The following is a 25552-nucleotide window of genomic DNA, read 5'->3' as shown; positions in this document are numbered from 1 at the left end:
ACAGGAAACATTTCCACTCTGGGCCCCCACAGATGGTTGAAAGGATACACAAGAGCAAGTCCACTGAAATCTGTTCTCGGAAAGGTAGATTGGGGTTTGGTTTTGCCACACACAAAGCATCTTTAAATTTCTTCTCGCCAACGAAATAATTTCTTTTACTGCTAACACCCTTCCCAATTTCAACAGCATTCATGTCCTACAGCTCTTTTGAATAGCTGTTTTATCATTTTTTTGCTACAGTTCCCTTTCAAATGTGGGAAGATGGCCTCTTCCTTATTTCTCACAGCCACAGACACAGACACTGGAGGAAACAGAAGGAAAACCCACACTCGCCCCTCAATTATCCACAGGCCAAGCGTCTTAGAGCACAGGAGCTTATATGGAGATAGAAAACACTGAGTAACACTGCCTCAAATAACATTATTTCCCTTCCTATTTGCTCCCATCCTTTTTTTTTTTTTTTTTGTCTTTTTGTCTTTTTGTAGGGCCGCACCTACAGCATATGGAGGTTCCCAGGCTAGGGGTCTAATCGGAGCTGTAGCTGCCAGCCTACGCCAGAGCCACAGCAATGCCAGATCCGAGCCACCTCTGTGGCCTACACCACAGCTCAGGGCAACGCTGATCCTTAACCCACTGAGCGAGGGCAGGGATCGAACACTGCAACCTCATGGTTCCTAGTGGGATTTGTTAACCACTGAGCCACACGGGAACTCCTCACTCCCATGCATTCTTGCTGGTTGATGTGCTACTCCTTGGATGACCTCAAGGCATGGTGTCGAGGGAAGGGGAGTCTAGTTTTGAAGCACTGAACGCGTTCGTTGCAATTATTAATATAGACATGCTCTTTTGTTTGTGTTCTACTCTGTTGATAGGCAGGTAACATGATGTCAGGCATAAAGGAATAATAATAAAAAAAAAAAGGACAGAAACTCACCAGTGTTTCCACTTATTCAGACTCAGGGTTTTTTGCCTCTACTTCGACAGACCCACCTGGGCCCCTTTACACTTTGGAAGAGGTTTCAGCTGATTTAATCAGATAAAAGGACCATTGAGCTTACAGGGCTCCTCAGAATGCTGGGGTTTTGTCTGTTCGTTTATTTTGTTTTTTTGGGGGGGTCATTTACAGAAGGATAAACGTTAAGGACCATTCTTACTCAAGTTAGGGCCACTACCACCTTGGTTTGGCTTTCTTACTGTACTGAAAAGAAGGACATTCAGAAAGGTGTCCGGAGGAGCAGGTGTACGCAGCAGGGCTGGGGTCAGAGGAATTCAGAACGACCTAGAGGAATGTGCGATCAGTGCCTCCTGCCTGCTGGGCAATTGTGCTGGGAGAATTCTCAGTTCCCCAGGAGCCTGATCACAGCTCAGGAGGCTGGGGCATTTCCTCGGCGCGGAGCCCTGGGCACTAGTACACAGACGCTGAACTTCCCCGGTAGCAGGTGGTTCGCGCCCGGGCTGCAGACCGTGGCAATTCGGCCCCTCCCTCCCACAGCTGTACAGAGGACACATGGTGGTGTTACAGCCGCTGCACAAAGGGGATGCTAGTCCAGAACGAGGGACTGAAATGAAGTCCTTGGCGTGAAGGGAGATACGGTAATCTTCCTAAATCCTATGGAAACAAGCAGGAAACGTAACTATCACGTGGCTAAGACTGTCTGTAGCATCTGTAAGGCTGTCCTAAGAAAGGAGAGACCAGCCTTGGAAAGGCACTAGATGGGTTTAGACCAGGAGTTCTCCAGAATAATAGAGGACTATTCTTTAGATTCTTCAGTCTTAGTAATTACTTTTTCCTTTCTTCTCTCTTCATCCCTTTCCATTCCTCCTATTGCTACCAAAATAAAGTCCCCCTACCTGTGGTGTTCCAGTCTAAAATAGAGGTTGATATTTATGTTGATACTAACACAGGTTTACAATTTTACATATTTATCCAAAAACACAGCTCCCAGAAGACTTCTAGTCAAAATGACTCAGGAATCAAAAGATTTGGGATCAAATCTTGGCTGTGCCTCTTACTAGCTATATAACCTCACACAGCCTCTTCAATATCCCTAAGCCTCACATTCTCTATCTATAAAATGGGGGAAAAATAAATGTATATACATTATAGGATTATTGTACCAATAATGTGAGCGGATGAAGATATGCATTACACCTACCATCTGGCACATTTCAAGTGCTAAATAGTGTCGGTAATTTTAATTATGATTCCTATTGAGATTATTATTCAAATAACCAATACAGCATGGAAGAAATTCTTCACTTGAACCCCATTAGGGGAATCCGTGGTGATTAGCGTTTAATGTGAAAAGTCAGTCTATTAATTAGATGGAGTAGCATCTCAATAGCCATCCTTTGGAAGATGTATATTTGTTGAGACAAGGTACCAGGTCTCTGAATGGCTATGTCCAACCCAGGTTGCCACACACTGAGAATGGAATTGAAATCCTGGAGTATTCAGAAGTGGGGGGGCACAGTGAAATACAGCATGAAAAATATAGAAAGCTTAAGGAAATGTGGGATATTTTTTCCTAATATTAAACAGTGCAGGTGAGGGAGGATACAAGAAATATATTTAAACACTTGAAATATTATTATATGGAAGAAGATATCATTCTATTTTATGCATTTGATTTTATATTATTCCATTTTATGCAGGTATAAGGACAAGAATTTTTTCCAGTTGGCTCAAGTCAGAGGTCCTCAAAGTGTGTTCTAAAGGCTCCAAGGGTCCCCAAGAAACTTTCAAAGTGTCTTCAAGGTCAAAAGTATTTTTGCTAATTTTTAAATTTTTTTAGATTCACCCACAGCATGCGGAAGTTCCCGGGCCAGGGATCAAACCCATGTCACAGCAGCAACCCAAGCTGCCGCAGTGACGATGCCAGATCCTCAACCTCCTGCTCTACCAGGGGACTATTCGAAACTATTTTTTATAATAACAGGATATTTTTTGCCCATTCTCTCTTTCCTTAGGAAGTATATTTCCAGAGACTACAGGGCATATGATACCCAATAGTTAAAATGTAACAGAAGATATGAGAATCCAGGTCTCTTCTACCAAGGTGGATATTAAGGGATTTGTGAAAATAAAATTTAAAAAATGCCACTGTTCCTGCTAGGTCTTTGTTTTGTAATATGTGATTATTTTTCATGAAAAAATGCTCCTTACATTAACATCTATTGAGTTTATTCTTCTTCTTAAACTAATAGTCAATAAATACTTTAAACTCTGAGGTTTAATTATCACTATGGCAAATAGATCACACACACACACACACACACACACACACACACACACACACACATGCTCTTCAGGGTCCATAATGATGCTGACAAGTGGAGTTTATTTTAAAGAGTGTTTAAGGAGGAGTACTAAGCTTAAAACACTTGAGGTCCATGAACTTCAGTCAGAATGGAGAGACTTTGAAACTGCAACATTTCAAATAATTTGAGCTGTTCACCACTCAAGTAAGCTTTTCTTTGACAACAGAACCTATAGAAACTAGTCAAACAGGGAGGGTAAGTGGTAAAAGGGATGCAGGCATTGACCTTAACAGCGTCGAAGATTTCTTTCAACTCAGATTGTGCAATTCCCTTGCAAAGAGAAATGGAAAGGGAGTTTCCTGAGAGTGCTGTCCCCGTGAGGCTGCTGTAGGAGTGGGCAGATAGGCGTGGGGTGGCAGGTGGGAGTTTGGGGTGAAGCAAAATGGAAGAGTCCTCCAGGGAGAGGGGGTGCAGTTCGATTCTCTGTGCCTGTGGTTGGTTCTCTGAGAAGAGGGTGAAGAGGCTCTGGGCTCACACTCAAAGTCAAAGTCACCTGCACTTCCTAAGGGACTTCCTCCTGGGAAGATGGAGGCTGGTTCCCCTGATGGCCTCACAAGCCTTCCCTGAACATTCCAGAAACTCATCATTAAAGAGTTGTTCCAAGAGGAAAACGGATCGAAGCCCATGTGGCTCATCTTTTGCACCATGTCACAGTTGGAAACCTGGTAATCTCTGCTCATTGTCCTGGTTCTAATATTTGTAAAGTGGGGAATACATATATTTCTCTCCTCTCCCCTACAATTTTAAATCGAAATGTAGACACAGCTGCACTGAAGATAAATGTGCAAACCAGGAGAACACAGCTCACAGGGGAAATGCAAATGATAAGCAAATGAAAAACACACACACACACACAAAAATCAAATTAAATGCAAAATTGAAATTTTAAGAGATACAAGTCACACCTATAAAATTAACACGTTTGAAAATGAGGCAAGTAAACTCTGGCAAATGTGGGAGAGAGGAAACTCATGTACATAATCAGGAAGAGCCTGGGCAAGGAAGTCTTTCTAAAAAACCACTTGTTCATATGCGTGAAGAAACAAACTATTCCTTGTCTTTGCTACAGAAATTCCAGGTTGAGGACTCTATCTTAAAGAAATGGTCATATACAATGGATAACACTTTCTGCATCACGTTAGGCATTTTAAAGAAATCTGCCAAAACATTCTTCTTTGACTGCAAGCCAATGAACTTGTTCCACAGAATATCCTTCAGGGCCAAATAGGTTTGGTTATCAAATACACACTGTGCATTTTCTGAGTCAGGTCCCCACCTGCTGTGGCCTCAGAATAAGCATTGGCCACTTCCGTGTCTCTGGGAGGAGCACACAGGAAGAGTCCACATGTCTTCCACCACTGCTGTGGCCCCTGACTCCTGGCACAGAACATGCTCATTTGTGGAGTATTTGGAGAAAATAAGCCAATGACTGCTGTGACACAGTGGGTGTCTAGTGACCATGACAATCAAAAAAGGCAGAGATCAAAGTATAAGGATGTTGGTTCCTGCTCCTCAGAGACTCCTCTGGATGCCACCCACATGTCTCCTGAGTCCATCTAAGTTTCCAACCTTAAAGAAATAGAATCTCATCTCTCTAAAAGTGTTTGTGTTACTTGGTGTAACTTGCCCCCTAATTTTAAGTTCACCATTAGGACTTTAAAAAAAATATATATTTCCTAAAATCTTGGCTAGGAAGAAAATTATCTTTCTGATGTTCCACAGCCAAGCCAGAACACTCCCCGCTGTGGTGGATATTTTCCACACACTCCTCCTGTAAGGTAGGACCACTCTCAAATGGTTGGCATTCAAAATGCTTTTCCTTCTAGAGACCTTGACTCCAACGGGTAGAGAGAACCAGGTTTCTGATTATCATGAAAACCTTTCAGGCAGTTGTACCATTCAAGTCTTTGGAGGGGGACTGAATTATCATAATTTTCCAGAAAATGGTATTTGAACAGAAGAGCAATTTCATTCTCTTGTCATATGTGTATTTGTGTGTGTGTGTGTGTGTGTGTGTGTGTGTGTGTGAGAGAGAGAGAGGGAGGGAGGTGGGGGGAGAGGCAGAGAGAGAGGGACGTGTTTTATTTAGGATTCCCAGGTCACAAATACCAAAGTGTTAACCACCTTTTGGGGGGGTGAGAGGGGACAGGAAAGGGAGGAAGAGGCACAGAGCACTTGTTACCTTGGTCTGTGAGACACCAAGTTAAAGGCTCTAGAACAGGGACCCCTTCACATGGAAGAAGCATTTTCTCATACGCTAGAGATTGGTAAGTCCTGGTGAACATTCTAGGCTGTCCAGGCCATTCTGTCTCCAGGAAGTGACACATTTATGCACCTTGTTGTCACGAGTTTAGTTATTCAGAGTACCCACCGCCTTACTTTAGCCCCCTCCTGATGTAAGAAAGTAACCTAAGAAGACATGGCTCCAGCTCAATGGTTGACCATTTTTCATCAGAGTACCAGTCCGCAGTACCTGTCTCTCTACAAAACAGTCTAAAATATTCCCATAAGAATGAATCGCCTCAAAGAGTTATAAGGGTTTGTTTGTTCATTCATTTCCTGTGAATCAATAAATCTATGTTTCAAAGCTGCCCTCTGATGCCAGGTACTAAGGATGTAAAGCCAAAGAGGAACTCTGCTGTGTAGCACTGGGAGCTATGTCTCGTCACTTCCGATGGTGAGAAATGATAATGTGAGAAAGTAGAATGGATACATGTATGTGTAACTGGGTCACCTTGCTCTACAGTAGAAAAAAAATGTATTGGGGGAAATAACAATTGATTACAATTTAAAACAAAAAGCCAATAAGGAAAAGACATTCTGGAGAGGCCCTGACAGGATTGCAGGGAGAAAGGAACACACAGATAAGGAAGGGCATTCCAAAGAGACAAGGATCAGAAGGGGTCCCTGTGGGCATTGGGAGGGGCGTGGATGGGGAGGCAATCTACACGCACCTCAACCTCTTCCCCAAACAGTGCAAAAACTGGGCAGTGCCACAAGTTGCTTGCTGGTATTCAGTTTAGTTTAACATTCATGGAGCATCGAAACATAAAGAGATGGATTCTGTAAAGCAGGGAAGAGAGGCTACCAATGCATAATTTTACGGCACATGGAGGAAGCCCGTGGTGACAAGAAACCTACAAGAATTCGTACAGGATGAAGGCGGGGATGTCAATCCACAAGCAGCCACTGTGAATGGGTCAAGAGCAACCAGAACCCTGCAAGGGAGATGCAGCTCCGAAACGGGCATTTAGCAAGAATGGACTTTCCTCTCAGACTTCTGGTATTTCCATTTGGGTGGAGATTGAAAACAAGTAAAGCAAACGTTTTCTCACAAGGTTTTGCAACTTCTGCTTCTGGGCTTGGTCAGAACCCGGAAGGAGCAAAAGAGACTAAAAGGAAAACATTGCTTATTTTCTTTTAAAGGACAATCAGTTTTTACCCACAAACCTAAGTACACCTCATTCAGGTACGTTTGGGCTTTTAGGTGAATATCTATAATGAATCTCTCTCTATTCAGAATGAAAAGCATTTTATTCTTGACAGCTGGTAGCTTAGCTGAGGGAGAAATAAAGTCTTCCTTGTGTGACAAGGAAGTAAAACAGAAAATAGACTGAAAACAGAAAATAGATTGACTTATAAAAGTCGAATTTCTTTTAGGAAAAAAAACCCAAACAAACCTAAAATACCAGTAATCTAGTGAGAGGATTCAGTATCGGAAAAGACTCGTTTCTCCATTAGTACACTCAGAAAAATTTAATGTTCTGAAAAATCAATGATCAACACTAGGATTAGGAAAAAGATGTGGGTAATCGTCTCTGCTCTAATAAGAAAAAGTTTTGGATTTCAGCCCAAAGTCTGCTTTACTAGGAAAAAAAAAAAAAAAGGACTGATCAAAATCTTGATTTTAGATATTCCTATGCATATATACAAGAGGCGTCAAAGGATTTAATTCTACCCTATGCTGCATTTCAAGGGTTCTCTAAGCACTAATTTAAATAAAATTGGTTGTCCCCCCTCTAACTGCATCTCCTTGTCTAGTGCCTTTGTCTAGCTACTCCCTGATAGAGTTCTGCCAGCTTTAACAGAACTTTCTAGTCACAGGATGTGGCTGCGTCAGTTTTTATCTCCATCTGGCAGAACCTAACCAACCTATGTGAGCTCTCAGCTCCCACTTTACAGCAAGTAAACTTTCCTTGTGTGCCCCCCCTCCCTCCATCTCCATGACAAGCATTTCTTGTAAAACCATCAGTCAGTAAACTTCCTCGGGGAACTTGTAGCAACGCCTGACAAAAAAAGTAGCCCTGTGAACGCAGAGCTGCACCAGTTGCTAAACAAGTTTCTGATCTCCCTTTGTAGCTCCTGTTCTTACCCTGCCTTGTATGAGGCTTTCACATCCTACCCGCATGTATCTGGATGCACTGGGGGAAAAATAGGGATGAAGAGGGAAAGAAAGGGAAGAAAAAACATCTTTCAATTTAAAAACTAAGGATAGTAGGTGTCTATTTCTTCCATGTGCAAGGAATGAAAAGACATCTGTGACCCTTCTTGCCATGAAACACTTAATGCTTGTTCCAGCAAATCTTATCAGAAACAACATTCACAGTTGAAATTGGTCTCAGAGAGGAACCTATGATGTGCAGCAGGTCCCTATTAATCTATGAAATAATAACTGAATTGTTGGTGTGCTTTGGAGGACAACGGATTAATACACGGATAATTGTTACATAAAAAAATGGAGTTCCCATCGTGGCACAGCAGAAACAAATCCAACTAGGAACCATGAGGTTGTGGGTTCGATCCCTGACCTCACTCAGTGGACTAAGGATCTGGCATGGCCGTGAGGTGTAGGTTGCAGATGCAGCTCTGATCTAGTGTGGCTGTGGCTGTGGCTGCGGCTGTGGCCACAGCTGTTGCTCTGATTGGACCTCTAGCCTGGGAACCTCCATATGCCGCAGGTGCAGCCCTAAAAAAAAAAAAAAAAAAAGATACCCCTTACAGTCAGTAAATTTTTTTATATTGCTTTGTTACATCTTCTTAAACCTTTCCAATATTTACTAACTCAGGACTACAGTAAAAATCTCACCGGTGACTATTTCTGACCTTTTAAGTCAGAAATAGTCTGGTGGGTCCTTCCTGTTGAGCCAGCCAAGAGTTAACTTGGTCCTCTAGACTTGTACAATTAATGCTGCGGGAGGAGTCCTAAAGAAATGATTTCAGCTTAACCACTGGTTCTCGAGGAAGGTGGCAAGGGCTGGCAAAGTTTGCCCTTGTAGGGACATTTGGTTGTCCTGATGGTGGGGGAGGGGAGAAGGGGTTAGGGCTGCGGCTGCATCTAGCTTTCGAAGGCCAGGGAGGTGGGTGAACCATCCTGCCATGCAAGAGGCAGCCCAGCTATCCAGCCCCAAATACCAGGCATGCTCAAGAAGAGGAACTGGATCAGCAGTTCACTTCACTGAACAGGGAACTGAGGTTTGAAGACATCGAGGGATGACCCAGCCACACACATCAGAGTCTACATCTAGGCCAAAAGAATGGGAGGTAGCGTTTAGAGTCAGAACTTGTCCCTGAAGATTTAATCTGATACTCACCTCATTTTGCCAGGTAGACGCCTACGTACCTTGTGTGGACAGGAGGAATTCTGGACCAAGATCCCTCCTTGGGGGTATAAGACAGAACAAGTCCCTAGATGTTCTTGAGTTTCAGTTTTTTCATTTGTAAAATGGATGCATTAACATAGGTGATTTCTAGAGTCTTTTTATTCCTCTAGAATTGTCTTACTGTGCAACTAATAAAGATGCCCATTCATGTAGTCTCCCTCTTCCTTTTCTCTTTCTTTTTTAACTTTTTAGGAATCCCAACCCTCCAAGAAAGAGGAAATAGTGCTACTCATTAGAACACGAGAAAACCAAACAAAATAAAACAGCATTTTGACCAAAACTCGACTCTCAGTAAGCAGTGAAGAGCCTAAGAAAATTCAAGAGCACTATCTAAAAATAAAGCAACAGGAATAAAAGAGCCCCTCACCAGTCTCTGATTTTAAGAGGAAGATGAGGTCTCCTGGTCCTTTTCTATCCTGTGCACAGATTAACTTATTTCTATCATAAACATGCAAAGATAAAGACTATAAGAATAAGAGAAAAATCAGCCATGTAGGCAGCACGGTGTTCTTACAGATGTAAATGAATTTGTTGGGCAGATCCAATCCGTTGATACATTTCCTGAGGCAAAACAAGCTCCCAAGCTATTCATGGCTCTGTCATTCATTCTCAGTTGTTTCAAATAGCAGACAAGAAAAATTACCTCGTTTTTACATTTTAATTGTCATGCTCATGCATTTCGAGGGAGAGACCAAAGTTGCTTGCTATGTTGCTCTCTACTGAAAACTAAAGAGGTCCATAGATGATTCGCAATAATTGTAAAGTAGGACAAGAGCTGGAAAGAGAGAGTTCTCGTTTCACTAAAAACAAACCTGGTACCTATAACCTGGGTGCATAAATTTTAAATGCTATTTAAATTTTAAATACATTTCTATTATAACATAAGGGAAAGGCGCTGCAGATGCCAGGCTGCTGTTTCATTCCACTAGCTAATTTTTCTTTAATGGGAAGGAGAAAAGGCAACCATTTCTTTTTTTTTTTTTCTTTCCAGTCTTTCTTTTTTGCACAAAAAGAATTTTAATCTGACCCATGTGCTATCATTATTGTTAACCTCTGGACGTTTTAACAACATTTGGATGGACCTTCAATCAATTAACAGCATAAAGGAAAACATCTGTGGCCCTAATACTTTTTAGAGTGGCTCTTAACATTGTTTTTATAAGGAATTTAAAATGTATTTAATTAGAAAAAGCCACTGAAAATCCCACAATCCACTGTGTGTTAAAACAGTAGATATTAAAATCATGTCAATTTTACTAACAACCATGAGGCCTGTGTATCTGTACGAAAAGATTATTAGAAAAGTCAGCGGAAGGAAATATTTTCCTGTCATCAAATCCAGATGTTCAGCTCATAAAATTGAGGCCTAGAATGAAAGGCAAGTTATAGTATCTGACATCCTTAGGAAGTGTTACTTTTGAGAAAATTCATGGCCAAGGAGAGCCAAAAAGGACTTTTAAATGAAGGTACACTTTTCTTTTGTTTTAAAAGAATTACAGTAGTATCTTCTACATTAAATATGGAATGGAATAAAATGATGTTATCATTTTATATGAATATACGTTCAAATACATCGGAATTAAAATAAAAGGCACATGGATTTTTTTCAGAAATGTTATATAAATACTTTGATTGAAAATATAACAAAGGCTACTCTTTGAGCAAAAAAAAAAAAATAGATCTATGATAAGCATTTTCTTTCATAAACTGACAAAACAGACACCAAAGAGTCCATTTAACCAGGGTTTGGTGGTTGCATTGATTTTTTTTTTTCTTTTCTTTAGTCCAATTCACTTTAGAAAATATAGATGTTCATAGAATAGTTTAATTATAAAATCAGAGTTCATGTTGACAGTGGCTGAGCATTCTCTCTTGCTGTATTTTTGATTTATAGATTCATATGCAAACACCTCTTGTTTCTGAAGTCAAGACCTCAACTTTTACGCCACTTCTTAAAGTGAAAAACCAAAAAAGAAGCTAATGATGACAGTAATAACAGAACTGGGTACTCTTTTATAGCTTTCCAAAAGCTTAAATAAAGGAAGTATCCCTTATATGATTTCATGTTATTACACTTTGTAAAGTGCCTTCTCATTCCTTTTCTGTAACCACCCCCTACTTGGAGATGTGACTATTAAAATTTAGTTTAAGAGAAGGCATTCTTTAAGGATGGCAAAAGAGTCATTTTGGATTCTTTGAGCATAAGGCATTTGTGTGTGTGTGTGTGATTTGAAAATTGACTAATTAAGGTAGATGGGGAAAATAGGTATAGTTAAATGGATGTTTGTAGAAAGCATCTTTAGTGTTATAATGCTCCTGAAAAATAGAATGTGACAAAACGGGCACAGATTGTACGCTGGACAACTAAAGTGATTCCTATGATTTTTATTTCCTCATCTTTGACGTTCTCCTTCCATTGTATCTGGCTTAGGCCACAGCCCTCATCACAGTACCACCTCCCAGCCTTAGCACAGGCATCATCTTGAATTTCAAAGGTTTTGGTGATTTTCTGTTGTAGGTCACCCTGAAAATGATCTCCCTCCATTAAAAACCTCTCTTTCTTGGACCTGTAGGTGGACTCATGGGTTCCATTTGTTCTAAAGTTACCAGGGAGCAAGCAGGCATCACAGCTATTCACACTGGAAAGGCGCCTAGCACTCTTTGATGTAGGTGGAAAGTCATTTCCCTCCTTGGAACTTTTATCCCCCTAACAATAGGCAAATAAAGGGATATTTGCTCTATAATTGAACTCACACATGTGAATATGGATCACTTAGGGTCACCAGGATTTTATCTCCCTACTAGTTACATACAGGTAGATTTGGGGCATGCCAGCAACTATGCTATCTGATTCACTGATGATAAACGCACATGCATGATTATCTGTTTCCCACACACTAAGATACTGCCTGCAATAAATGGCCCTCTTTCTCTCATTCCCTCCTCCGCACCCAACCCCCAGCTTGCAGGCACTCGTCATGAAGCAGAGGTACCTAAGTGATGCTCTATATCCATATGAAAACACAGCAGGGCTGGAAGAGAAAGTTGTACCTTTTTTTCAACTTAAGCAAAATTCCATAATACAAAAATAAACATCAGTCATATTTAGATGTCTTACTCTTTGGGTTTAATCTCAATTCTGCTATCCTCTATGAAAACTAGAGACCAAGGACCATTGGGACACTTATTTGCTACTCTGAAAAATTCTGAATGTAGGAAACAGAGGGAGGTGAGATGGCCACAGAGCAGGTGAAGCATCGTGCAGGGTGCCAGGCCCACAGAAGGCGTCCCGGGCTTATTCCTTCTCCTTCCTTCCCCGTCTTAGTACTTCAAATTAGAACAAGGAAAATGAAATTTAGCTATCCCCCCTTGAGGGGGCAATAATCAGTAAATCTTAGGATAAATTTTGGGAAACACACTAAGAGATACAAGAGCATAGGTTGGACTTGACAATGGTTTTTATACCTATGTGACCTGAGACCATACTTACAGATGTGGACGTGATGTATGATCAGCACTGCTTTTCTTGCAGGTTAATTCCCAGTGAACACAAAGCTAAGTTGCTCTAAAGATGTAACCCTAAGAAAACCTGCCAAGCCTGGACGTGAAATCTTATTTATGTATGACCTCAAAAAGGACAAATCTCTACTTATATGCTGCACCTTTATCAAGGCTTCAGGTTCCACTTAATATAAGCCTATGTGAGAGCCAGTTGCTGTCGATTTTCTCAAAGAAACGAAGGATTTAAAACTTGCTTTAGAAATTTAGCCTCTTACAGAGAAAGGCAAATATTATATGAGATCACCCATATGTGGAACCTACAAAATGAGCACAAATGAATCTATATACAAAACAGAAACAGACTCACAAGCCTAGAAAACAAACTTAACAGTTGCCAAAGGGGTAGGGGGGGGAGGAGCATAAATTAGGACTATGGGCTTAATGGATACAAACTACTATGCATAAAATTGAGTAAGCAACAAGGATTTACTATAGGACACAGGGAACTGTATTCAATATCTTATACCGGAAAATAATCTGAAAAATACTACCTATCTGAATCACTTTGTTGTATATATAAAACAAACACAATATTGTAAATCAACTGTATTTCAATTTAAAAAAAAGAAATAAGCCTCTTAAGGGATGAATTAGCTCTCAACAAACCCCCCAACCTGTCCAAGTATTGGCTTAAGTAGTATTTAAAGATACTTTTATCATTAAGAATGAAAACCAAGTCCCCACTGAGGGAGTCAACACAGCATTGTCTTTTTAAGACATTTTTGGTTAAATCCCCAACTCACTAGTCTCTCAAGATATTTTACATGGATTTTACTAAAACAAATTACTTTAAGTTGCACCTTTTTTAAGAGCTAAGATAGCAAGGAATATATATGTGTATATATGTGTATACACATATGTATAGCGTACATATGTAGAAGACATTTAATTCTCCCCAATATTATTATAACTTCCTTCATATTTACTTTTGTGCCAATATTAAAGTTCAGTGGGAGTATTTGGCCATGAATTACTATGTTCACAATCACTGTTCAATAACCTTTCAAGAGGAGACATGAATTTGGATTTTTAGTAGAATTTACTCGTTTCTGGTGATATGCCAGCAAAGAGGTTAAGCCCTTCACAACCATCACTTCTTTTTTTTTTTCAAGATCAAACTTCTTTTTTTTTTCAAGATCAAAAGTAAGATACTCTTCTCCTTTCCCTCATGGGCTGCACCTTCTCCCCTTCTGCTCCAAAACCTCCTTCCAATCTCTTTAAACATGTAGTGTCCCCAGGGCTCAGGATCTCCTGTACCTGAGCATTCTTCCAGCGCTCTCAGAGTCGTCCCTGGTCTCTAAATCTCATCTGCACACAGTGACTTCCAATCAAGACCTAGGGAGCCCTCACTCTCTGCTCCAGCTAACTTGCTGATGTCCAGTGGGAATTCTAGCATTCCCAAGGACAAAACAGAATCTTAATTATCACCCCCTACCTGAGATGTTTCCCATCGGGACTGCTCATGGCGAAAAAAAAAATAATAATAATAAGCTCATTCTGTAAAACTTCCCAGTTCTCTTCTGCACAGCAAGTACCCTGGGTCCTGTATGAATCTGTCTTTTCTTTTACTGTCCACACTTGGTTCAGACACCCACCTCTTACTCCCTTTTACCCACTCAACTGGCTGCTAACTAGTCCCTAGGCTTTGTCTTACCTCCAGTCTGCTGTTTCACAGCAGGCGGAGTAGTGTCTTAATATGGAAAAACAATTTTGGGCAGTCCCCGCCTAAGCATTCCAAAGGGCTTCTTCCCATTGCACTCAGGGTGAGGCCACATTCGTTCCACTCCCAGCAGGCCTTGCGGCACCTGCTCTCTCGGCTTCTCTCTCCCTCCTCTCCACACACCTCTCAGCCTGTACCCTACATACTGCAAGTCTCCGACCTCCTTCCTGTGCCTTGAATCCACCAATCGTTTGCTTTGTCCAAACGTCTTTGCACCTGCTAGTTCCTCGTCACGTGAATCTTTACATGCCTGTCGGCCAACACGTAGCTTAACGACACTTCTTCAAAGACGACTTCTTTGATCACACTGTCTCAAAAGTCATCCAACCCCCGGTCAGACCAGTCTCTATCATATGAATAATACTGCTTTGTTTCACAACGCTTAACCGATATCTGAAATTGTCCCAATGCCATGTTCGGTTTTTTGCTGTCTCTCTTGCTAAGATGAAAGCGTCGTGAAAGCTGGTACCTTTTCTGTTTTATTTACCACTATGTCAGCCCTTAGCATAGTTCCTAGCACATAGTAGGGGCTCTCAAAACAATGGCATCAGGGAATAAATTGACTCATTGAAGAAACCACCGCTATTGTTCCTAGTCTACAGATAAGGAAGCTGAACAATTTCAAGGTAATTTGCCACTGTTTCATGAGTGGAAAGCTCAGAATGGAGCCCAGGCAAGAAGGAACAACTAATGTCTTAAACCCTTTAAAAGTAGAGCTCGTCTGCCTCTGACATTTCTATCATTCTCTCTAAATCACTTCATCAGCTCCCTAACCCTTTTCCTTCCCACACCCACCTCTCTCCTCTCATCCCTCGCTTTCACAGGCAGAACTCTGAATTGATGTCTTTCACTTCCTTTATGTTTTCTTAGCCCTTCTAGATCTGGATGCTGCCTGCAGTATCAAGGAGTAAATTCAGAAAATAAAATCATGGATCACTGGAAAGTAGAAAGACAGGGTTTATTGGGCATACCTTAAAATCTTAGTTTAGAAACCAAGAGGGGGTTTGGACACCCAAGTCTGAGAAGCCAAAGTAGAAACCAAATCAGAATTATCTGATTGGCAGCCCACCTTCATCATAGTAACCAAACAACAAACAGATTTTTCTTTACTTTCCCTGAAGTCATCACCAGCTTGTTCCTGGAGTAGGAGACTGTAAGATAGCTCTACCTGGTTCATTTAAAATGCGTCTTGGATGACTATGAAAAGCTTATCTGGTGTTAACACTTCTTGGAATCAGATGAGAACCTCATGCATTTTCCATGATCGAAGTGTTTAACAAAGGTCAAGTAACTTCCCTTGCACTTCAAAAAAAAAAAAAAAAAAAAAAAAAAACTCTATATTATATACTTTGGTAAATTAGTCAATGGCTTTCCCTTTCTGTAATGTCAAATACAATTTATGTAGGGGGAAAATCCATTATTTCCATCATATCACTCACCTGGAGGCAGACTTTGTGAACCTTTTCAAGATGATATTAACACATCACTTTTGTGTTATTAATGTGGCATCAACATTCATAGTAAAGACAAATTAATCAAAGATGTCTTTCTGCTTTTTCTAGGAGACACAGCCTTTGATCTTGCTATAGATAGAGATGTGGCTCAGTGTGCAGTGGTTCATTCATGTAGCGAGTCAGGAGGTTGGGGATTAATGCATATTTCACACAAATGAGCCCCAAGAAACTATCAACTGCCCTTCGGTCTTGCTGTGATTTGCCTGCCATCATGTAGTCATGTCCTGAGTTACCTGATTGCTAAGCTGACCATTAAGAAGACAGAAAAAATAGACGCAGAGTCAGATAGACTTAGCGTGAAATCTCAGCCTTCACCCCACAACTCCCCAGTCCTTATGAGCTGGTGACCTTGGAAAATTACTTTGGATGATCTCCCAAAACAATTGAGGATTTATTTATGTGCTGTGTGTATATTTAAGATTTCTCTCCAAGTGAATCTTTTATTCTCAGTTTAGGTCATAAAGCAAGCAAACCAAAACAAATGCTCTGGTTCCTTTTCAAATCTACCACTTTCACTTATTAAATATCTAAACATAATCTACACGACTCAGTGGCAGCTCCAAAGCTTCTAGAACCAAAGAATTCTTATTGGAATGGGGGTCTAGATGTTTCACTTAAATAGTGTACTAGATGTAGATTTTAGAGGAATAATTTATAATGCATCAAGCATTGAGAACACAACATAATGATCTGTTTCAAGGTATATGATTACTTTGAGGAGGAAGCTTACAGAGAACTTGGAAGATTTAAAATGTCTATACCAAGATTACACACTTCACAAGGAAAGACACAGGATACGGGATTCCCAGCTCATGGTATGGGAAAAACACCCATAAAACATTTGCTCATTCAATGAATAAATAAATAAATCGATTTAGCTAGCCTGGTAAAATGAAATTCTCATCAAGCGTTTAGGTGATGAGTAAGGATAATCTGTGAGATTTTAATTTTTCCCGTGTACTCATTTCTGAATGTCTCAAGTTGCCTAGAATAATCATGGTTTACTTAGAGAAAAAAATGGGAGATGCAATTTTATACACAGGAGCACGTGTGTGAAAGAGAGAAGGAGAGGGGGGGAAGAGAGAAAGTAAAACAAGATGTGAGCGAGGGTTTTAAGCAATTTTTTTCTTCCTTCTAGTCCCTGAAATTTTTTATCACGTAGAAGTTTTATCATGAACAATTCACTTAAGTCATGACAACAACAAAAGGACAATTTAACGTGTTTGTGTGAGTTGTTGAGTACTTTCTACTTACAGGATCAGGCTACTGTGACAGACCATCCACTAACTCCACACACTGGCAAATGAGCAAAGACCCACTGAAAACCTGCAGGAGCTCACCAGCTACTGTGACAGGCAGCCAGATAAAGAGATGGCTGGGGAGCACCATCATGTTGGAGGAGCACTGATCCAGGTGTGTCTGGGGTGGAAAACCAGGGGACGTGCAGGAGGACTGCCTGGAGGAAGCAACCTTTGAATCCAACGTAGAGGAATAATTATAATTTTCCCAGTTTAAAAAAAAAAATGATGGGGGGAAGAAAACACAACTGTTGGTCAACAGTCTGGAGGCAGGTAAACATTATATTTTTAGAAAAATGAAAGTTATACAAAGAGTATAGAGTACATGTCACAAAGTAGCTCCAGATAAAGCTGGAGAAAACTGGAGGGATTAAATCTGAACCACGTGTGTGCCATGGTAATGGCTTTCATGTTTCCTAAATGCACAAGGACCAAAGGAGGAGGATGTGACACCTTATTTTGACTTTAGCCGCCATTGGACTTGAGAACGTTTTAAACTTATGCTGAATCTCCTATTTATTTTACTAACTTTATTCTACAAGTTAGTAAGAAGTTGGCACAAATGAAAGCGAATTAAAGTGCAACAATGCTAAACTCTACAGCAGTCCTATAAATAGTTCCTGAAGTTTGCACTGGCTACCTGAGAAATAACCCAAACTCGCAAAACCTCAAAAGAAATCTTTCAGAAAGAGCTCACAATGACAAAATGGATGCAACGAATAGAACCAGCAACAGAGAAGAGATCTGACAGTGGCTATTACCTCCCAACCTCGAATTGGATGAAGGTGAAAAATTATATGCTATAAATTATATTTCATATAACACTGACACCCAAAGAAAATAAAAAAAGAAAGAAACCAACACTGGCTAAAAGTGCACACAGGAAATGTTGCATCTGACTAAAAAGAAAAATGAAAACTTCGGGGGACATTTCAACCTGTGTTGTTTGACTAGGAAAATTGCGCTTAGACAAATCCCATAAAGGAAAACTCCCACAGGCATACACTACCATCGGTAAAATGTGATGTGGATAAGAATCGATTCATGAATTTAATAACATTTGTAAAAAGTCAATAAAAATAGATGCCATTGAACGTTGGTGCAGTACAATAAAAAAATGGAAAAATTGGTAATGAGCTAATCAGGTTATATAAAAAATACTTAGGAAATTAAATTGGCTTCATAGCGGGATCTGTGTATGTGTGTAAAATCTATTTTCAAGGAAAATTCATAAATGTTGACATATGCTAATTCAGTGTTTATTTACATAAACGTTGAGTCAAAACACCCTTGAGATCGCGGGACCAGTATATTCTCTGTCCCATGGGGAGCCATTGGCAGAGGGATGGACAAAAGTGAACTTTGCCTTTTGCAAAGATTATCTTGGTGAGGATGCAAGGAGGCAAGGTTTCGGCTAGCGTTCCAATAAGAGGTTGGAAGCCCCTTTAAAAATGAGCTATGGCACGGGATGGCTCTATCAACAATTTAAGAGGTAGAAGCCAGGGAAACTGAAAACCCCTAGATGGGTGGGGGTGGGGGGGAGATACAAAATTGCAAGAATTCGAAATTCTACAACAGCTCGTGCCTCTGCCACCCCACCTCCCCGGTATCTTCTCAGAATCTCTCAAAGGAAGAGATATGATCGGGATCATGTTTCCGTGTGAAGAGCTGTGCGCTGAGATTTCAGGCGATTCCATAAATGTAAAACTTTGCAGAGCACCTCATAGTTTGGTTTCTAAACATGTTCACAAAATAGTATCACTTTTAATGCTCACAACACTTTCTCGATGAGGAAGCTGTGTATGAGAGACAGAAAATGATTAGGACCCAGACCGTGCAATTCATCAAGTTTGATTTCCAAAGCATTTCTCACTCCAACTGCTATGCTCTTCTCCAACTGGGAATGGCTTCTGGCTCATTTCATATGCTGCTTTATACTTCTTTCATCAGTGAACAAACGATTTTTTCTTTAAGTGGAGATGTTTAAAATATGGTGCCTTGCTATTGTCCCTTTGATAGCTCTTAACATTATGGATATTTATACAGGCGTCTCTAATCCATTTTCATGACTATCAGGACAAATGTGGGTGGGTTTTTTTTGTTTTTTTTTTGTTTTGTTTTTAATTTACCATGCAGAGAACGTCTTCTTATCTATTAGTGATTTTTATCAAATTCACCTTACCGGCTATTCACTTCCTAATGCTCCATATGAGAATGATGCTGAGTTGCCCTCAGCTCTTAATTTCTGCTCCAGAAGGTCACTTTGTTGGAGGCTTGATGATTTTCCTCCAGGGGCTCATATTTTGGTTGGGAGTAATTAGGAATGGCCATCACTGCCACTTGAATATCACTGCAGGTGGCTATAATTTTGTGACCCTTGCAATATATTTACAGGGGAAACTGAAGTTTTAGGCAAGTAACTTTTTTTCACTTTAGCTAATTATGTGTCCTTTTTAACAGGAAATAAATGTTTAGTCTTCAAACCCTGCCTAGCTCTTCACCATAAATTATGTTTCAGTCTGTTGGAGTTTGGGTCTTCAGTAAAGCATCTAATAAAAGCTTTGATAATCTTACTGATTATTTTTTTCCTAAAGCTAATACCCTGAAGATAGTATGGATGGACATGAAAGATGCTTAAGTATTTCACTAACACTGACTTAGTATATACTTATGATGGTTGCAGCTGAAAGAGTAGGAAGGTTTTCATTTCTTTATTTGTTCTTGTGTTTGCTGGCATTCTTGAGAACACCCATAATATTCTGCTTACAGTAGCCCTTCCCCAGACTCTTGACAGACTGAAATTGAGATAACATGCTGCTATGGACAAGACATGCCTATGATTCTCTAATATAAATATTGGTAAGGATTGTGCCCACAAAAGCTAATGATTACTATAACTTTTATTTCTGTATAATTCGGAATTATGTAGAAACAGATGGTACACAGTATTGCTAAATAAGTAGCCTTCAATATTTTCTTGTTCTCTTCATCCTTCCATAAAGCTCTGGTCTTTATGTATGCAAAATTTATATAACACTGATCCTTTGGTGAGAGGCAACAAATATGCGCTTGGGTGTCTTGTGCTGACAGCAAAACTCTTTTGAAATTAGTTGGAACTGAGATTAAGTTAAATTTCCCTTGTCTTTTCTCCTGTCTAACAATTCCTATAAGCTCATAAGACGACTGAAAAAAATGAAAGGTCTGTGGCGATGACACTTTTCTTTCTCTGCAGCAGTCACGTACATACACGTGGTCTGAACACACAACGTTGCCTGCATTAGCGCTGTGTGTTCACCCACCTGCCTGCAAATCTCTGCTCTTTACCTACTCAGACGGATCGAAAGTCATCCTCCCATTAGCTAGTGAGAAATGATGCCCAGACTGCCACAGACTTTCTGTGTGCACGCTAGGCAACTGGCAAAGTGAGCTGTCTTCCACCTTGAAAACAGTTCTTTATCAGCACTGTACTAAGCGCTGCCCATGTGGGTACCAGAGGGCTGGACCTGACTCCGGATGTCCTGTTCCCGGCTCTATGAGTACCCACCTCTGCATCCCTTACTTTCCTGCCCATGGACCTCTGGACCTAAAAGGAAAACTGATGCACCAATGAAATGCCGCTGGCAAGACCATCCAAAGAGTAGATCAAGGGAATATCTCTCAATGACGGATTTTTAAGAAATCAGGAGGCTCCTTCCAGATACAAGATGAAAGAAGGAGATGAAAGAAGGAAAAAGGAACCCAAAAAAGGCAAAGCCCATAAATATCTACATCCTAAATTATTTTATTTAATCTTGGTAAATTATTTCACTGCCTCCACCCTTCCACGTTGCCTCTGGTTAATGTTTTCATCTCATGTTTCTTCTTTTCCTGTCCTTTTTTTTTTTTCTGAAAATGTTCTTATCCTCCCCCTTCTCCTCCATTATTATAATCTGCAGTTTTGTCAAGAAACGCCCATTCCTTTTTCAGGCCTGGTGAGAAATCAAGAACAGGTGATACAAGAAAAGACGGGTTGCAGTGGCAGCAATGCTCTGATGGCAAGTAATAATGCCAACCGCAACCAATCGAAATAGTCTGTGAAGAATGCCAAGGAAAGGTGATAATAAGGATTCAATTTCAGGGGAGCTATGTTGTGGCGAAAGTGACGGAAGAGAAGGTTAGAGGGGAAATAGCCTTTGCACAGAGCTTCAGAAGTCTCAAGGAAGTATAGAGAGGCCGATTGTTGCAACAACCTCCTGCCTGTTCTGTTTTAGTCAATCCGAAAAGAAAAAGGAAAAATAAATACATAAAAGATCCCTGCTCCCAGCCCTGCTCCTAGCCTGTTGGTGGACTCTGAGGTCTGGCAAGAAGTTTAGAATGTCTGCCAAGGCAATGAGATGTGTCAGAGGGTGGTTGTTGGTTTTTGTTTTTTTTTTCCCTCTTTTAAGTGTTTAAGTTGTAGGACGTGAAAAGAGATGGATGAGACTTCAGACAGATTAGGAAGCAATTCCCACATTGCAGGTGAACAATGATAATGGCACACATGAAAAAGATGGCAAAGGCGATGAAGGGGGGGCTGAGAGATGAAAAAGTAAAATGATAGACCTTGGGGTCTGTATATTTCAAATTCTCTCTCACCCTTGCGGTTCTTTTTTTTTTTTTTTTTTCTTTTTTTAAATACAACAAAACAAGATTAAATTTAGGAAAGAGAGTAGGTTCCACCCCTCCAAGGGGTGAGTCTGGACACAGAGAGTCTGGATCAATACAAAGTGACGGTAAGGACGTCTGAGAGCAGGAAACAAGAGTAAAACTGGCTGAGGACCGAGGCTGGAGGAAACAGAATATTTAAAAACAGACAAATATGTGCAAACTATTACATCTAGACTGGATAAACAACAAGGTCCTACAGTATAGAACAGGGCACTGTATTTCATGTCTTGCGATAAACCATCATGAATAAGAATATGAAAAGAATATACACACAAACTGAATCATTTTGCTGTAGAGCAAAGCTGAACGCAACCATGTAAATCAAATATATTTCAGTATAATCATTTTTTTAAAGCAGACAAAGATGGAGAGCCAGTAGGTAGAGGATAGACAGGCCCATATATACATGTGTGTATTATGTAGCTTTTATACACACACACACACACACACACACACACACTTATAACTGCTATGTCTATATATGTGTGTATAACTATAGGCATATGTAAGTGTACAAAGCAGTGTAGAAATACCTATATTCTTACACTAGTTACTTGTCAATGATACAAGAAAACCATGCAGCCCAGAGCAGAGCAAAGACTTAGCTCAAGCTGAGTGTGCCGACCCAGTGCTTCGTTACCTAAAGCAAGTGAGGAATAAGAAGGCAGATCCCCAGCTTCCCCTTACTGGGCCACTAACAAAATGCATGTCAAATTCTAGCAGCGTGAACGGTCCCAGGCAGATGTGTACTGGGAAAATGTTTCAAAAACTCCCTACCTAATCACTCTCATGCCCCCACATTTCTCCCTTGTCGTGTATTTAAGACTTAATAGGATGGGTGATCCAGTTCCATTCATCATTTGTATTGAACACCTACAAGGTGCAAGAGAAAGTACATGTTTGTAACATGAGCTATTTCTTTTTCAAGTAGATGGAAAAATGAAAAATTATGTCCAGGAAACGACTCTTAACCGTTATGACTCATAACTCACATAACTTGTGTATGCATAGCTGTTATGTTAGGACACAGCAGACTGGCCTGGCCTTACACCTTTATTTGAGGGAGAGACCCCTCTCCCCAACCTGAATTCTCAAAACCATCACTGTCCCCTAGAATTACTTAGAAATTTAAAAAAAAGTGTTGGTTTCCAGTCATCATGGCAAAGAGGCACAGCAAAGAGGTTACCAACGTCCCTGCAAAACTCAATCCAGCATTGGTACCGTCCCAGCAAAAGTTAACTATGGTCTTGCCCATATTTGTATTTTTTAAGTGATTAAATATCACATCTGAGTTGTGCGTCAAGGTATGCATTGCTGTCTCTCTCCATTTGGCTCCATTTCTTTAGGCCTTTAGAATACACAATGTAAATGCGATGCCTCATACTTCCTACAAACACTAAACTCAATTTTAACACATCAAGTTAAAACCTATAATCCAACTGAGTAATAAAGAAAAGTATATAATTTGAAGCATTAATAACTGCCAAAATTATGTATTGAATCACAAAATCTCTCTCGAGACCGAAAAGGGTGATAAACAAGATGTGCACACCTGGATAAATATATCTATATATTTCTCCAAAAATGAGTGTGTGTGGCAGGAAGACTAGAAAAATGTCTTCTCTCAATATTTGTGTAAACAAATGCAGTTAAACTTGACCTTTCAAAAGAAATCTACATATATCTATCCATTTAGTCATAGTATAAACTATTCAGCAAAATTGGCTTAAAGGTTTCTAGAACACTTTAGACCCCTATTCAGATTATAAATTCAAAGATGTTTCTTATGGTAAAAATCCTTAGCAGACTGAGTTGAAATTTTTTATGGTGGTTTGCTCTGTGACCTAAAAAATGTTTCTGTATTTCTTTCTGCTCATTTAGAAATGTTTTGCATCAGCTCCTGAGTGATAATTTTTAATAAAAATTTGCTCTGATTTATGATAATATTACCACCCTATTGAACTTATTATTCTTTATACATTATTTTTATTATGATAAGCAACTTTACAGTGATGGTCACTTGATAAACATTACATGTACTAAGACAAAATGCTGTACCTATATGAACATTTTTAATCTATTTTTGCAGCACTATGCACACTGCTTTCTACTGTCCTTGGGTACACAAAATGTAAATGAACAGTGTAGCATGCTCAGGAGGTAGCTACGGCCCCGGCTCTTAGAGGAAGGGAGAGTGGCAGAAAATGAAAAAAAAAAAAAAAAAAAAAGATTTCAAAGTGAATTACAGTAAGCAATTTTTCAAAAAATAATGTTTCCGGTTTTCTTTTGATTTATTTTGAAATCTCCCACAACACCATTTTAAATATCCTTTCAATAATTAAAAAAAAATAACTATAGCATAAGGAGGAACGGTACATAACAACCAAAATGTACTCCCTGACCCAAACTGAAACCACTCAAGAAATACCCATGAAATAGATCATAAGGGTAAAAGGATCTCAAATTTGAATAGGTACCAGAGGTACATTCAGTTCCAATTTTCTATAGAATACAGCATTTGCATGATTCTCAAGAGTTTAAGTATTTTAGTCTCATTAAGGTTCCAACAGTTAGGCATCACCCAGGAAGGGCGGTGGCCCCGTAAGAATTTTCAAAGCAAATAATCATCAAAACTATGGTGAGAAACCCAAACCTTGATTTAAAGTATATTCTGTGATAAGAATTTGCAACAAGTCAGTATTTAACTGAATACCCCTGGGTATTATTTTAAACTACCATACAACAAAGTATTCAATAAAATATTGTATTCATAATCAAAATTTGAGGAAGCAAACTCCTGGTCCGAAAAGGAGCTCCCAGGCAAGCAAAGCCATATTGCGACTTTTCAAAATCCATGCTTTGTTAAAAACACAAATCTTACTTCTTTTGCTTTTAAAATTTCCTCAGACTTTCATAAACTTATATTTGTATATTTGGAAAGTCAAGTAACAACGTTGCATTGTAATGTCCTTGAACAGTTTGTAAACCAAGATAGGGAGAGACCATGTTTGTCTTTTAAATTGTGATTTTTTTTTTTGGCCAAATATGTATGCCTTTTTAAACAGAAACAATGTATTCTGTCACACAGCAAGCTATGTCTCTCTGAGCAACAATAGCCTTGACCATTTTACAGCTTGTTTCCTATAGTCAACAACTCTTAACTTATTTTCAAACCAATGTCCTTCTACCAAAAAAAAAAAAAAAAAAAAGAAGAAGAAGAAAAGAAAGAAGGAAAAAAAAAAAAAACACCTAAGGAAATATGAATTTCCTTGCACTTACCTGTAACAAACATTGCGGTGTCCAGAAAGGCGAAGCCAAATGCCAAAAGTTTAAGCCACAAATCCATGGTCATATCTGGAAATCAGCCGTATTCCTGTGAAACACCATGCGTCCTTCTGAAAGGCAAAATAATGGTTATCTCCGTGAACGTGTTTCTCTGAGAAACCAAATCAAAAATAAAAGAAATGAAGGCATACTCTTCACTGGCGTCTTATCAGAGAGGGAGCAATTTCCTTCTCTGCTACCCTAAGACCGAACCACTCGCCAGCTACATGAACTGCTAGGTGGTGATGTCAGATTCGGTTTTAGTAACTTCTCCAAAATGCTCTAAAGGGGTCCTCTTTACAGGAAGTCAAGAAAGTTGTTCAAAGTCACTGCAAAGACATCTTACTTCCTTAATTCAAGTAATTAGGCTGAGTTAGCGGGCCTTTTAAGAGATTTTCCCTTCAAGGTAGGTGTGCTTTAAGCATCCACATAATAATTCTCATGGAGTATTCATTGCCATGAAAAAAC

At 39.8% G+C, this 25552-nt stretch overlaps 1 protein-coding gene across 13 annotated transcripts in view; it reads right to left on the bottom strand.

Annotated features, from left to right (window-relative positions):
• PTPRC (protein tyrosine phosphatase receptor type C) overlaps positions 1-25318 on the bottom strand; it is a 118729-nt gene extending 93411 nt beyond the window's left edge. For all 13 annotated transcript variants that reach the window (XR_014817543.1, XM_003130596.7, XM_084979395.1 and 10 more), the window contains exons 1-2: positions 25237-25318; positions 25040-25155 (exon numbers count right to left, since the gene is read on the bottom strand). Coding sequence is in view for 12 of the 13 variants with exons in the window: in XM_003130596.7 (XP_003130644.6) it covers positions 25040-25112 (73 nt within the window). In the remaining variant the exon portion in view is untranslated. The remainder of the gene's footprint in view (positions 1-25039; positions 25156-25236) is intronic.
• Between the last annotated feature and the right edge of the window lie 234 nt (positions 25319-25552).

Source organism: Sus scrofa, chromosome 10 (genome assembly GCF_054392235.1).
Source record: "Sus scrofa isolate SSC_HxYL_T2T_F1_AM1 chromosome 10, Sscrofa_HxYL_maternal_Yorkshire_Landrace_v2.0, whole genome shotgun sequence".
NCBI classification, from domain to species: Eukaryota; Metazoa; Chordata; class Mammalia; order Artiodactyla; family Suidae; genus Sus; species Sus scrofa.
The sequence above is the reverse complement of the archived record's forward strand: the minus strand, read 5'-3'. Positions and strand labels throughout refer to the sequence as shown.